The sequence below is a fragment of the Hippopotamus amphibius genome, chromosome 7, assembly GCF_030028045.1.
Source record: "Hippopotamus amphibius kiboko isolate mHipAmp2 chromosome 7, mHipAmp2.hap2, whole genome shotgun sequence".
Taxonomy (NCBI): Eukaryota; Metazoa; Chordata; class Mammalia; order Artiodactyla; family Hippopotamidae; genus Hippopotamus; species Hippopotamus amphibius.
Window position 1 is genome coordinate 112,952,406 of NC_080192.1, and position 14,011 is coordinate 112,966,416.

The following is a 14,011-nucleotide window of genomic DNA, read 5'->3' on the forward strand; positions in this document are numbered from 1 at the left end:
AACTCACGATTTTGTGAGGCAGCAGTTTGGATTGATTCAGACAGTTCTTTTACTGGCCTCGGCTAGGCTCACTGATGTTTCCACAGTCAACTGACTGTCAGTACTCTTACTCGGATGTCCATTGGTTGACTGTCAGCTAAGCACTGGACTGTACCCACCCAGCAGGCTAGCCTGGGCTCATTCATATGGTGATGTTCACACTTCAGCTCTTCATAAAACAGCGAAGATTAGTATGGTCTGGTTTTCGTTGGTTTCATCTCTGGATGCTGTAGTCATCATGTTCTGGTACCTAGGTCTCTTCTACTTTTGTTCCACACAGCTAATGAGAACAGCAGCTGATACCCCTGCAATTATGAATTGGGACTTATTTTTCACAATGAAGAGAAATACTAAAGTTGTAGACTTGGACATGTTTAAGGATCACTGTGTTCTATTCCTTAAGCACAGCAATCTACTTTATGTTAATGTGATTGGTCTGGCTGACGATTCAGTTCGGTCTCTAAAGGTATGTTCAATTTTCAAAAGGTAATACTGTTAATCAAAGTACATGCAGTTTATTAACAACATTAAATTTTGAATAATAGCAATGTACTCTTTCTTAAAAGGAAATTAATTTAAATGAAATTTAGCATATTGGGTCTTTATCAAGTTTAGGAGGTTTGTTTTGAAATTACTTAGAGGACCTTCCTTTTAGTGCACCTTTACTTAAAAATACTGTTGTACAGCATGCATTTCAGAAGTAGAGTTAAGTGCCATTATATTTCTTTTTCTGCATATCTGTAGTCTGTATCACATATCTCTACGACTTTAAATATAGTAATAACTCAGGCCAACCTGGGAGCTAGTGCCTGACCACTGCCTCCTGCTCCCATCCCACACCCCCAGGAGGGATAGTAGTCATGCCGGCTCTATTCCTGCTACAATGTTTCTGCCACTGCATGCTTGTGTCTGCATCATCTCTTTGCCGATTTTATTGCTAAAACTGGTGAATGGTAACATTATTGCCCAGTTTTAAAGCAGCGTTATTATGTGAGTTAAGATACCATGCACTGAAGGGAAGAAGAGAGGCCTCTCTTTTGCTTAATATGGAAAGAGTTGTGTGACCAGCAAACAGACCACTTGTATCTCCCTATCTGTAGTATTATCACAATTTTTGTTAAAATGCAATTCCAGTAAATTCACTGGATGTTTATTAAATTTCTTTGTGCAAAGTACTGTATTGGGCACTCTGGAGTAGAAAGATAGTAGGACAAAATATCGGCCTTAAGGAGAGTACAGTTTATCATGAGTTTAGACTGGTACACAAAGGTTAAGTATAAGATGGGTTTAAATAAGTGGGATCAAAACCATAAAATGTGCTGTGAGGCCCAAAGGAAAGGAGGAGAGCCCAGGAAAGCTTTGTGGGGGGAGTAGAATTTGAGATAAACCCAAGAGGATAGATAGGATTTTGATGGTGGGCAAGGGAATGGTATCTGAGGATGAGAAAGTCCATCAAATGAAGCTCTAAGCTGGAGAAGTTCAGAAAATGTTCAGGAAACTGCTAATAATTCATTTTTATTGAAGCTCAATAAATTTCTAGGGGATGAAGCTATGATTTGACATTCTTTGACTATCAAAGTGATGAATTTATGCATAAATTATGAGGGGAACATTTGACATGTGGGCCAGGGGAATAATTTGAGGAGTCAAGGTATACTTCATGAGGTTATCTGACAGCCATGTTAGAGTACACCAAAGCACCAAGAGGACCTAAATAAAACAACCAAAATTTTCCATCTACTTCATGAAATCAAATTATCAAATGTAATGTCTGGTGTCTTAGAAGACTATATGTGTCCTAAAACAAAAATGGTGATTTTTAACTATAGTAAGTTTCTTACTGCTTTCATCTACTGAATTCAAGATGTGTCTTTTTCACTTGCTAGTTGATGCCAAATTCAGACATCTTCAATCCAGAAACTGACAGAGCATCTATTCTTATTGTAGTCTATAGGAATAGGGATAGGAGAAAGTATATAATTTCTAGCAATACACTTATTATAACAAAATTCTGTCAAAATTAGGAATGTCATGAGACTTTGCTCTAAGAAGATTTGACTTCTAAGTAAATGACCTTTTATATTTTTTGTAAGTATTTTTAAGACATGCCTCAGTTTCCATTGTTCTAACTTCTATTAAAACAAATATCATATCTTTCATTTATTCTGTATCCTCTATTTATTCCTCTATTTATCCTCTATTTCCCAACCTGTAGTACCTCTTATGATGTTCTGAATCGTAATCACATGGAATCAAATACTGTATTATATACTAGGTGCTAGTTAGAATTTTACAGATTTGTATCCTTTTTATGAACTGAATAACACTGATTGATGTGCACAGACAGCGCCATATACAAAGGACATCTTTAAGCCATACTGTGAGTGGATTAAAAAGTATTTCTGTATGTAACATCTCTGTCCAGTGGGCACTTAACTAAAAGCTTTATAAACTCAATCTCAGCAATAGAAAATATAAAGCCCTTAATATATTGCCTTGGTTATCATGTATGACCAATACATCCTTGGTCATCATGTCGGCATTTCCTGGTGATGTTTTTTTCTTCCCAAAAAGAAGTTACGATGTATTATTTGGTTATATTTAATTTAAGCAAATTAGGAAATGTTTTGTGTTGTGCTAACATCAGTTCATCTGGAGGAGCCTGCATGCTTGGGCTGATTTTCTTTCCACATGTATGCCTTAATCATTCTTTTGATGAAATGACTGTGATTTGCTGGTAGAATGCTTAAACTAAAGCTGTTTCTGTCAAATATCTAAGGAATTATATGCATATCAGCTTATAATTCTTCTCAGGCTCTGTCCATTAATATACATAGATGATACTGCAGGCTTATCTCAGTAGGAAATGTAGTTTAAGATATCCTTGAGATAGCTAATACTTACTTCTGTATTAGCTGGACAAACTTTAAAAAGTCCATAGTCTTGGAACAGTTTTTGTTATGATTAAACCTTTAACCTTAGTCCCATTAGTTTAAGAAATACACCCAAAAGACTTTTTGATTTATTGGAACCATTTAATCAGAAACTAAGCTTACTAAAAAACAAAAACAAAAAACTAAGCTTACTACATGAGTCACATGGAAACTATTTTAAAGTTCACCAAAGGGGAGAAAAACTTGTACCCCTATGGGCTGAGGAGCCTTGTGCCCTCAATCTGAGGCCTCTGCTATAAGGTTAATAGCAATGCTTCTATCTTTTTTCCCCCCAAGGTCTCAATTTTTACTCATTTCAGTTATGCTACCAGATATCCCAACTTTCATGATTACATTTTTCTTTCTCATTTATATTTAAATAAACAGATTATCCTTGAAAATAACCCACAATCTGAAGAGAATAAATTAGGAACTCTTTTAGAGAGACTTTGCAAATGTATATCCCTTGTGTTTCAGGGCAATGGATTCTTTGGGTTAATTACGAGAAATTTGCTCTGTGAACATAAGCTCTTTGGCCGTAGTTTCTACAGGTTAAATGGTACACTCTTTATGCACACATCCCCCACCCACCCTTTCGGAATAGTGCCCACCAGTGACGTTGCTGTGCCAAGACCTCTGATTTTCTAAGGAATTTGCTCTTTCTACAATTACTCAGAAGAAAGGCAATTTTCTTTTAATGTTCTGACTCTCAGTACCATTTCTAACACACTGTCAGCCTGCGTACTAGAGTTTTTTAAAAGGTGTAAGAGGGATGTTAGTGGAAGGCTTGAGGCTGGACCCTGCTGCTCTGAGAGAATAAATTTTGATTTCTTTCCTTTTTTCTTAAAGTTAAGAATCTTAATCATAATAGCTGTGAGTCTCTCAGAGTGGATGTACAGGAAAGGTTTTGTTCTGCACAATGGTTAGCCTGGGAGCTAAAGTTAAAAACAAATTGTAAATGCTTTAGTGCTGCTGAGCCAGTTTGTAGCCCTAGAATAATAGCCGTCATCACTGCGGCTGCCCAGGCAGCAGAGTAAGGGCTGCTGGGTAAGTCGTTAAAAACACATCTGGGAGATTTCATGTTCTATGAGAACAGAGATCTTGGCGATGTCTAGGTTCTGGAATTACTACTTGATTTGCTGTTATTCTTAATCATTTTGCTGTTTCATTGCCCAAGTGTATATATACCCCCAAAATAAACTTTTTTATTAAAGGAGATTTCATGTAAGTCTAGACTCATGATAAACCATTTTCCTGTACTTTTTCCTTATTTTATTGGTCATTTATGTAGAGTTTTGTTTTTCACTTGAAATGTTTTTTGTTGTGCTGAAGTAATCCTTAAATGAGGCATTATGTGATAATAAAAATAAATTTGATGTCCACATCATCGTGTTTGGAGCAGACCCAGAAATTTGATTATTAATACTTAGTGTCTAGATAAAGAGTAAAAATAACTGTTTTATTTCTTTAGCTCCCACCTTGGGCCTGTGGATTCATAATGGATACAAATTCAGACCCAAAGAACTGCCCCTTTCAGCTTTGCTCTCCAATACGTCCCCCTAAATATTACACATATAAGTTTGCAGAAGGCAAACTGTTTGAGGAAACTGGGCATGAAGACCCAATCACAAAGACTAGTCGTGTTTTACGTATAGAAGCCAAAAGCAAGGTAAGTCTTTGTAATCCCCACTGTCAGCCTCCGTTAATTGAAAGGATACTATTTGTCAAGTATTTTGCCATTGCTGGGATTACATTAGCACAGTTTAGTCAAGCGGCTCACATTCCACAGCAAGACCCAAGTGATTTTAGGGGGTACATGGACTTTTTTTTTTTTTTTTAACTTTAATACTCATGCACTTATTTTAACGTGGATTAGAAAATTTATAACCAGCATAGCAAGCCCTTGATTTCATGTGTTGTGTATATTTGAATATTAAAAATTGATTTAAAGAAAAAAATAATCAAAGTTTGTGTGTAGTTATGGCAAAAATTATGAAGGTAGTAAGCAATTGACTAGAGTGAACTAGACTAATATAGACTTCCTGCCCTCATGGAGATTAAATCTAGTGTGGAAGATGCTAGATTTTGAAGAAGTAATTGCCAATGTACTTATGGCTGCAAAGGAAGACAGAAGTTTTTAAGTGAAGTTGGATAGGAGGCAGGAAGATGAACACAACAGGATTATTTTAAAGAAATTAATCTGCATCATTTTATAAGAATGAGTCTTACTGAGAAGTGAAAATTCTGTTACACTGTCATAACGAGTATAATAATGAGAGGAAGAGTTCTTCCTTATTTGATAACACTCTAGTGCCCCAAAGTGAAGTTTTCAAAATGAGAATGAAAAAAATAAGGAGAGTGGCCTGGTTAAATTCCTTATGTAAACTAGTGCTTTTTCATTAGTTTCTGTAAGCAGGGTGAGAACCAACACTTCTACCCTTTTTCTGTGAAAGGACGATCAGACATAGTTTCGATAATCTTAATTTTGTCTGTCCAGAGAATGCCATGGTTCAGTCAGTTGAGTGTGAACTACACTGGGGTATAGTTTTTTGCGCTAAAAATAATTTAGATGGTAAAACTTGTAAAACTTACTTAAACCACTTAAACACTTAAAAAATAAATTTAGGTCTTTGAAGAGGATGTAGGTGGGTGTTAGGTCAGTAAGAGATTTTTAGGTTTTAATGATTGAGAATTCTGATTATTGAGCACAGAAAATTGAGTTGTTAAAACTTCTTTAGTTAGCATATTTGTATATATTCAAAGATGAGAAAATGCTCATGTATATCCCAAAGTATAGGAAGAATACTATGCTAGTATATCTAAACTTGATAGGTATTTTGGCTTATCCTGAAAGAAAAAAAAATTAGTTATACTGGGTTGTGAAGAACTCTTTAAAGTCACTTTACTGTCATGAAAGGCTACATTTAATAAACTATTTTCAAGCCAGAGTCTTGCTGTTCTTTTCTAGTTACTATTGTAGGTCAGCAGAGTAGCTGAAAATTAAGGACCCTGATGGATTTTTAGAGACCGTAACTCTTTTATCTTCATTAAATGAAGTTGGTGCTCAACATCAATAAGCAGCACATGAAATTGGGGATAAAACTGTTTCAAAAGACTTCTTAACCTGCATAGTAAATCTTCATTTCCAGGATGGAAAATTAGTGCCAATGACTGTTTTCCATAAAACGGATTCTGAGGACTTGCAGAAGAAGCCTCTCCTGGTACATGTATATGGAGCTTATGGAATGGATTTGAAAATGAATTTCAGGCCTGAAAGGCGGGTGTTGGTGGACGATGGCTGGATATTAGCATATTGTCATGTTCGGTGAGTCAGCACGTTTTACCTGGCCTGTGAGTACTGGAGCATTGTCACATGTCCAAAGTAACAGTTTATTGGGGAGCAGAAGTTTATTTGCTCATTTGTATTGTTGAATTTGTATATTCTTAGACCTGTGCTAGTAGAACCTGATTCAGTAACAAATTAATCCCAAAAGCAAAAGGGTAGATTTTTAGGATTTTACACCAGACTTTTAAGATTTTTAGAGTAGATAAACCAATCTCTGTACTTACATAGTTACATTATTATTTACATTTAATTCTCCCAAGTTTTTCTAAAATAGCCTCTTAAGCTGGACTCCCTTTTTCCCACTCTAACTTCCATTTTATTTTAACTGTTTTCAAGACACAAATAGTATTATGTTTCTGCTTAAAATCCTTTACCACTTCCCCATCACCACAATAAAAGTCAAAACACCTCAGTATAGTATTTAACATCCTAATGATTTGGCTTAGCTTCAGTGTGGCATCTGTCATCACTCCCCAGACATGTCCTACTTTCCAGCTATGCACATCCTACACATCCAGCCTTACTCAACATGCTTTCAAATGACAACCTCTTTCCTTACACATGCTGGGTCTTGATGCCTTTCCTTTCTTTGCCCTCCTGGGAACTCACATTCTTCTTTCAAGACTCAGCTTAGGTATCACCTCCTTAAAGCATTCATGTTTCTGACTCCTACATGTACCCCTAACCTGACAGGTGGATGTTCTCTCCTCTGGTTCTGACTCTGTTATAGCACCGACCACCTTGCTTGGTAGGTGTTTTCTTTCCCCCCAAAATTATAACCTCCAGGACAGAGGATTTCTACTTGTTTATATTTTTAAGGCCTGCATTTAGCACAATGCCTGGTAAATAGTAAGCAGGCACTCAAAGCATATTTGTTGAGTCAGTTTTTTATTAAGGAAGATTTATTTTTTTAACAACTAAGTCAAAAAGTGATGCTGCTTTTGCATATTAGGTACTAGTCTTGCAAAGCTGACCATAGATCTTATTCTTCTTTAAATTAGTTGATCTTTAAAATCCCTCTCCATTCTAAGATTCTCTATTTTTAAAATTAGTATAAGGTTTCATAACTGACTCATTTCTAAATTATAAATCACTTAAATTATTTAATCTTTAATATGACACTACCTTTGCAAGCTTCAGTTCTAACTCTGCCAGTTCCACTAAATTTTTCTGAATGTAGCAACTCTTCTTAAACTATGTAAGTTCTTGTTTTGTAGATTCAGATATTTTGTCAAATTTCTGACAACATAATTGTTGGGACATTTCAGCCTGCAGAACGTCTTTATTTTTTGCTGTTGCTTTATCCAGTGCTTTATTAGCCTTTTCATAGTCCACTAGTGACCTAGATCTTCGGTAGAGGAAATCTTTAGCAACTTGAGATTCCCTTAAATAATATTTAAAAGGTCAGAAAGTTTGAGGTTCTCATCAGCTGACACTCATGCTTCTGTTTTTCTTGTTTTATCAAACAATTCTGAACCTTTAAGAAAAAACTTGCATATATCTGCAGAGAATCCTGAGTTCCTAAAGCATATAATGAAGAACCAATTCTATGGTAATTGTCTGCAACACTTTTGTGGGATCTTATCATCCTGTCAGATTTAGTAGGTGCATCCTTAACTCACTTATGATATTCTAAAAGCAATGTTCATTCATGCTCAGAGAAATCATCTACATCCTTTTCTCCAGAAACAATTACTCCATCTGCTGATTTAACCATGTTTTAAAAGAAATCTTCAAGTTTCTCTTTTTTATCTTTTTCCTCGCACACTCAAATCTTGATTATGTTCCAGGAAGACATGGAAATTTAAATCTTTCCTCAAAATGGGGTGTGCTGCCACATGACACAGGAACGCTTCATGCATCGCAACGGTCTTCTTGAATATTGCCAGATACTCAGCTTCCGGCTCCTGTTTCATCTTTGTGAATTCCTCCTTTGTCGTAGACCCTTCTCCTTCTTCAAGTTTCTGTAGTTTTTCCCTTGAGGCATCAAAATCAGGTCTTGGTGGTGCTAGAGGGATAATGTAACCTGCATCGTCTTCATTTTCAATGACGGAATCATGAAGCCAGATAAATTCCTCATGTTGTCGAACAACAGAAAACTCATTTTGTTTAAAATTTGGCAATGAACTGTTTGTGTGAACAGTGAATTTTACTTTGTCTCTCTCACTAAGAGCGTCAGAAATGTCCACCTGTAGAGCAGCATCACTTTGAAGATGTACATTTACTGCTTTAAGTCCATGGTGCTCCTCCAAGAGGAAGTCGGGGCCATTGTCTAGGCCTTCCTGCGGGGTCGGTGGGGCCCAGCGCAGTGGGGAAGAGGATGGAGTGGGGGAAACACAAAGGAGGGAGACGTTAGTGCCAGGCTGGCGCAGCCCCCACACCGGCCCTGCACCTGCTGCCCCCATCGCTCACCTGGGTCTCAGTGCCGCCGTGAATCAATTTTTGATAGTCTATGTCAGGGGTTGGCAAACTTTTTCTCTGAAGAACTAAATAATAAACATTTTAGGCTTTGCAGGCCACATATGGTCTCTGTTGCATATTCCTGGTTGGTGCTTTTTATTCCCAACCTTTAAAAATGTAAAAGTCCTTCTTAGCTCAAGGGCCATACAAAAACAAGCCTCTGGGTAGGTTTAGCCCATAGGCTATAGTTTGCTGACACTGACCCATATCATTAATACTTTTTCCCCACTAAAACTTTTTTGCCCTTTCATTTCAGGGGAGGTGGTGAGTTAGGCCTCCAGTGGCACGCTGACGGCCGTCTAACTAAAAAACTCAATGGCCTTGCTGACTTAGAGGCTTGCATTAAGACGCTTCATGGTCAAGGCTTTTCTCAGCCAAGTCTAACAGCCCTGACTGCTTTCAGTGCTGGAGGGGTGCTTGTGGGAGCATTATGTAATTCTAATCCAGAACTGCTGAGAGCTGTGACTTTGGAGGTAAGTACTCTGTCTCTACTGTCTACAAAATAGGGAGGTGTGAAGTAATAGATGCTCTAAGAAAAATTTTCTGTTACAGTTTTCCCATAGCATAGGAGTATAACAAAGCTTTAAAATTTTAAACATAGAATTGTAGCTCTGGGAGAACTTCCCTGACAGTGTTCTTTATTGATTTTTAAGGATTTCCGCTGGATATTAATGGCTATTCCCAGTGATCATTTTTTATTTGTAAGAACATTTAGAGTTGATGGAAAAGAGACAACGCATATATGAAACACCAGATCTAGGAAATCACGCAAAGCACACTGACTCTGGCATGTGTGAACTCCTTTGATTCTTATTGCCCATCAACATTTCTCTCAGTCCTGGATTTAGGGGCTCTCTATTTTCAGATACTCCATTCTTATTATTGGTCTTTAGGAGTAGTTTTGCTGTACATTAGTTGAAATATCTTTTCCTGTTCTGAAAAGGCTCTATAGTTATGTCCAAAGTTATGAAATTATAGCAGCTCATTTCACCTCCATCATTCCCTCTGCTTCCTGGTTAGTGTAGGGGAGGAAAAAATTTTCCTCTTCCCTCTAGGCTGGTCTAAGAATAAATGGACATGAGACAGATTAACAGGAGAAAAAGCAAACAAAAGTTTAATAACATGTATACATGGAAGAGACCCAGGAAAACTGAGTAGCTCACCAAAATGCCCAGAATGGTGGCCATGGTTACTCACCTTAAACACCATCCTCAGCAAAAGATGAAAGAGGATGTTGAGGATAATGATCTGGGACTTCAAGGGGTAGAAGGCAATTCACATGGAGATGGAAAAGCCAAAGTTTGGTAAACAAACATTAGCTGGGCTAGCAGAGACCATGGGACACAGAGTGGACTCTGGTCTCTAAGCGTTTCCCCGCCACAGCTGGTCTATATTTATTATCTGGTGATATTCCTATAATACACCCTCTATCTAAATTCTTCAGGCAATTAGGGAGAAGATCAGCGTTTCTTCCTGAGTCTTTTGGGCCTTGATTGTTTTCAGCTTGAAATAATCCGGGGGTGGCAAATTTTGTTTTTCTACTGTAGATATTCTGAAAGATAATGACTGGGATGGAGAAAGTGAATTATTTTCAGGTGGTTTTTTGTTTTTTTTTTTTAACTTTTTTAGGGTGTGGGCTATACACTGTGGGCTCATATTAAGTAAATAAGTGTTAAATAATCCTGATTTGTAAATCTGTTTTTTAATAGAAATACTAAGTATAGAAGGGAAAAAACTTTATGCACAAAGATAATGGCAGAATTATAAAGAAAATGCAACTAACCTTTGACTTCTAGAAATTACTTTGACTTTTAGAAATCAGAGAGGAAATAATCAGAAATGTATGTGTAAGGATATTTATCCCACATTGATTATAATAGTGAAGAATTGGAATTAACTTAAGTATCCCACAGTTCATTCAAAGTTTGGAGCACGTTTCCTCTGATTGGTAAACCTAAGTCATGTGGCTACTCTCACTCTGAGGGAAAGCTGGGGAAGGAACTATCTGGCATTTAGCTCCTCTACAGTGAGACGCAGGCTGTCTTATAAGGTTAGAGCTACTCCGGATGCACAAAAGGAGCTAAGATGCTAGGCAGCCAAAAAGAATTGCATTTGCCCACAATATTTGCTTAATGTTAATAGGAGAGAAAGCTGCAAGACATGTTAACAGAAGATTATATGGCTACGTGAACAAAGCAGCTCCCGTTTTATTAAATGCTTAACACTGGTTATAAGCCAATGAGTGATATTCTTTTTCAACTTGGATATTTTTCAGATTTTCTTCAATTAGCATTTATTAGCTTTTTATAATGTAAAATGTCCAACTGAGTTATTCATGTTGTTGGGGTTTTATTTTTACTTTTTAACTGTGGTAAAATAACATAAAACTTACCATCCTAACCATTTTTAAGAGTGTACCGTTCAGTAGTGTTAAGCACATTCACGTTGTACAACCAGTCTCCATAACTCCTCATCTTGCAAAACGAAAACGCTATACCCATTAGATAGCAACTCCCCAGTTTCCCCTTCCCCTAGACCCTGGGAACCAGCATTCTAGTTTTCTATGAATTTGACTACACTAAGCTACCTCCTACATAAATGGAATCATACAATATATTGTGTCTTTTTATAACTGGTTTATTTCACTTAGATAATGTCCTCAAGACCCATTGTGTTGTAGCAGGTGTCAAATTTTCCTTCTTTTTAAGGCTGCATTTCATTGTATCATTGTATTTATATTTTGCTTATCCATTCATCTATCAGTGGACACTTGGGTCAGTTCCACCTTTTGGGTATTGTAAAGACTGCTGTGAACAGGGGTGTACTCTTCAAGACCCAGCTTTCATTTCTTTTGGATATATACCTAGGAAAGAATTGCTAGATCATATGGTAATTCTAATTTTAATTTTTTGAGAAACCATTTTACATCCCCACCAGCAGTGAACAAGTTTTCCAGTTTCTCCATGTCCTTCCCAACAATTTTTTTTAATAGTAGCCTAATGATGTGAGGTGGCAGCATTTGTTATATGAATAAAAGAAACTAAACTAAAAGCAAAAATTGTGAAATTGGAAGATAAACCGTTTGTCATTTAAGGAGTCTGAATACCTTAAAAACCAGTTATAAATCACAGGCCCTGGTTACAGAATGGCTAATTAATCTGACTCCTGGGAATGTACATAACATCTTGAGCTTTGTTCTCTCATGTCAGCTTGTATATTCATAAAGTATAGCATTTTTCTGAAACTCATTTTACCAGTTTATTAATTGAAGTTTAAATTTCTCTGGCTATTTTTTTTTTAAGGCACCTTTCTTGGATGTTCTCAACACCATGATGGACACTACACTTCCTCTGACATTAGAAGAATTAGAAGAATGGGGGAATCCTTCATCTGATGAAAAACACAAGAACTACATAAAACGTTACTGTCCCTATCAAAATATTAAACCTCAGGTAGTGAAAGACAGTTATGATATACAATCCTTAAGTGGTAGAATAATGAAAAGGATATTCACCCGAACTGAAGCAGGAATTTAGTAAGGCCTTAGATTGTTTCTCCTTATGATACTCAGACACCTTTCAGCCCCTTCTCTGCTCACGCTCCATGTTTGTTTCAACTTCATAGCTCAGGAGACTAGATTCGATAAGATCAAGGTCTCACTAGTCAAGAAAAGGTTATGCCAGGTAACAAATAGTCTAGTATTGTGATGCTGTATATCTCTCAAGAATATCAAATGAGAAAAAAAAGCACTTAGGGGGAAAAAAAGTTGGAGGTAATTTGGTTTTCATAATCTATAAGGTAGAAAGGGACCATAAGGAGTAATATAAATTCTTTGTACATCTCTTTTCTTTCAGCATTATCCTTCGATTCACATCACAGCTTATGAAAATGACGAACGTGTACCTCTGAAAGGAATCATGAACTATACTGAGAAACTCAAGGAAGCCATCGCGGAGCATGCGAAGGACACCGGGGAAGGTAGGAGACCACCTGAGAGCAGGGGACGTAGCTATATGGACTGTCACCTTCAGTGTACTGCTCAGAGTAGTACATTTCATGCTGCAGACCAAATCAGTCACCCATGATTTTAGACAAATCATTGTTTTTCCTATGTTGACTACCCAGTTGAAGCAAATGTAATACCTATAACTGCCTCGCCTCTTTTTCAAAGGACAGCATTAAAATAAGGTAGGCAAGGCACAAAGAAATAAGTACGCTTAAATATTTACGTAACTTGGAGGTGTACTATCATACCATATCATCACTCATCCTTTAACAAAACTAATTGAGCTATTATTCTTGGAAATTTCTAAAAACAAATTCGGAAGTTTTTGCTCCGGAGCGGTAGTGCCCAAACTAGCAGCTTTAATTTTCTCTTGATCTTTCTATTTTATTAGACAAGAACTCTCACCATTTTTCCTTGACAAGGCATGCCAGGACCTTCTGGGCTCAGGGTCCGAGGGTCTCACCTTTACGTTTTCAGACACTTGCCCTGTATTCAGCTCTGTCTGACTCCCACCCATTGCTGTAGTTGGTGTTTCCAGGTCACAAGGCTCTCAGATTCCATAGGACCGATTGGCTTCCTCCTCCATGTGGCCCTATAGTCTCTTCCATCCAGTTTCCTCTGCCTCTGGTCCTGCTCCTGCTTTTCCTGTTTCAGAAATTTGTTTTGTACTGCTCTCCCCCCACTCTCCTCTCTTTGTTGGTGGTAGTAGTGGTTTACGCCTTTCTCCATTATTATTTTAATAGAGTGCTTAGAAGGAGGAGGTGAAATGGGTGGGTTCTTAATTGGCCGAAAACCTTCTAATTGTTTCATATGTTAACTCTTTCAGGTTATCAAGCCCCCAGTATTATTTTAGATATTCAGCCTGGAGGCAATCATGTGATTGAGGATTCTCACAAAAAGGTAAGCTATCAAGCCCCTGTAAGTTGACAGATCCCCCAGTTAGTGATGTGTGGTACTCGGCCTCACAGTGGTTGCAGCAGCGTTTGTGCCAGCTGCTTCACCAACTGTCAGGTCTTGGGGAAGGAGGAACGCAGAGTCAATAAAGAGAAAAGGTCTTAAGTGAGCTCTGTCAGAGAAAGTAATTGAATCTCAACTGTTGGGAGCCTTTTGCCTTTGTGCCAAATAAAAAATACCTTTACCATAAATTGCTGACTTCAGGGTTGGGTGAAGATGGATGGACAAGGAGAGACTTGAACACTGGAGTTTTTATAACAGAGGCCTTCTATC

General features: G+C 37.4%; 1 protein-coding gene and 1 pseudogene across 3 annotated transcripts in view; one reads left to right on the forward strand and one right to left on the reverse strand.

The window, feature by feature from the left end:
- Positions 1-14,011, forward strand: part of PREPL (prolyl endopeptidase like) — a 57,621-nt gene that overhangs the window by 41,038 nt on the left and 2,572 nt on the right. For all 3 annotated transcript variants that reach the window (XM_057743471.1, XM_057743473.1, XM_057743472.1), the window contains 7 exons: positions 320-505; positions 4,444-4,641; positions 6,122-6,297; positions 9,035-9,251; positions 12,081-12,230; positions 12,633-12,756; positions 13,611-13,684. In XM_057743471.1, the coding sequence (XP_057599454.1) occupies positions 320-505; positions 4,444-4,641; positions 6,122-6,297; positions 9,035-9,251; positions 12,081-12,230; positions 12,633-12,756; positions 13,611-13,684 (1,125 nt within the window). The remainder of the gene's footprint in view (positions 1-319; positions 506-4,443; positions 4,642-6,121; positions 6,298-9,034; positions 9,252-12,080; positions 12,231-12,632; positions 12,757-13,610; positions 13,685-14,011) is intronic.
- Positions 7,429-8,664, reverse strand: LOC130856765 (sorting nexin-6-like; annotated as a pseudogene).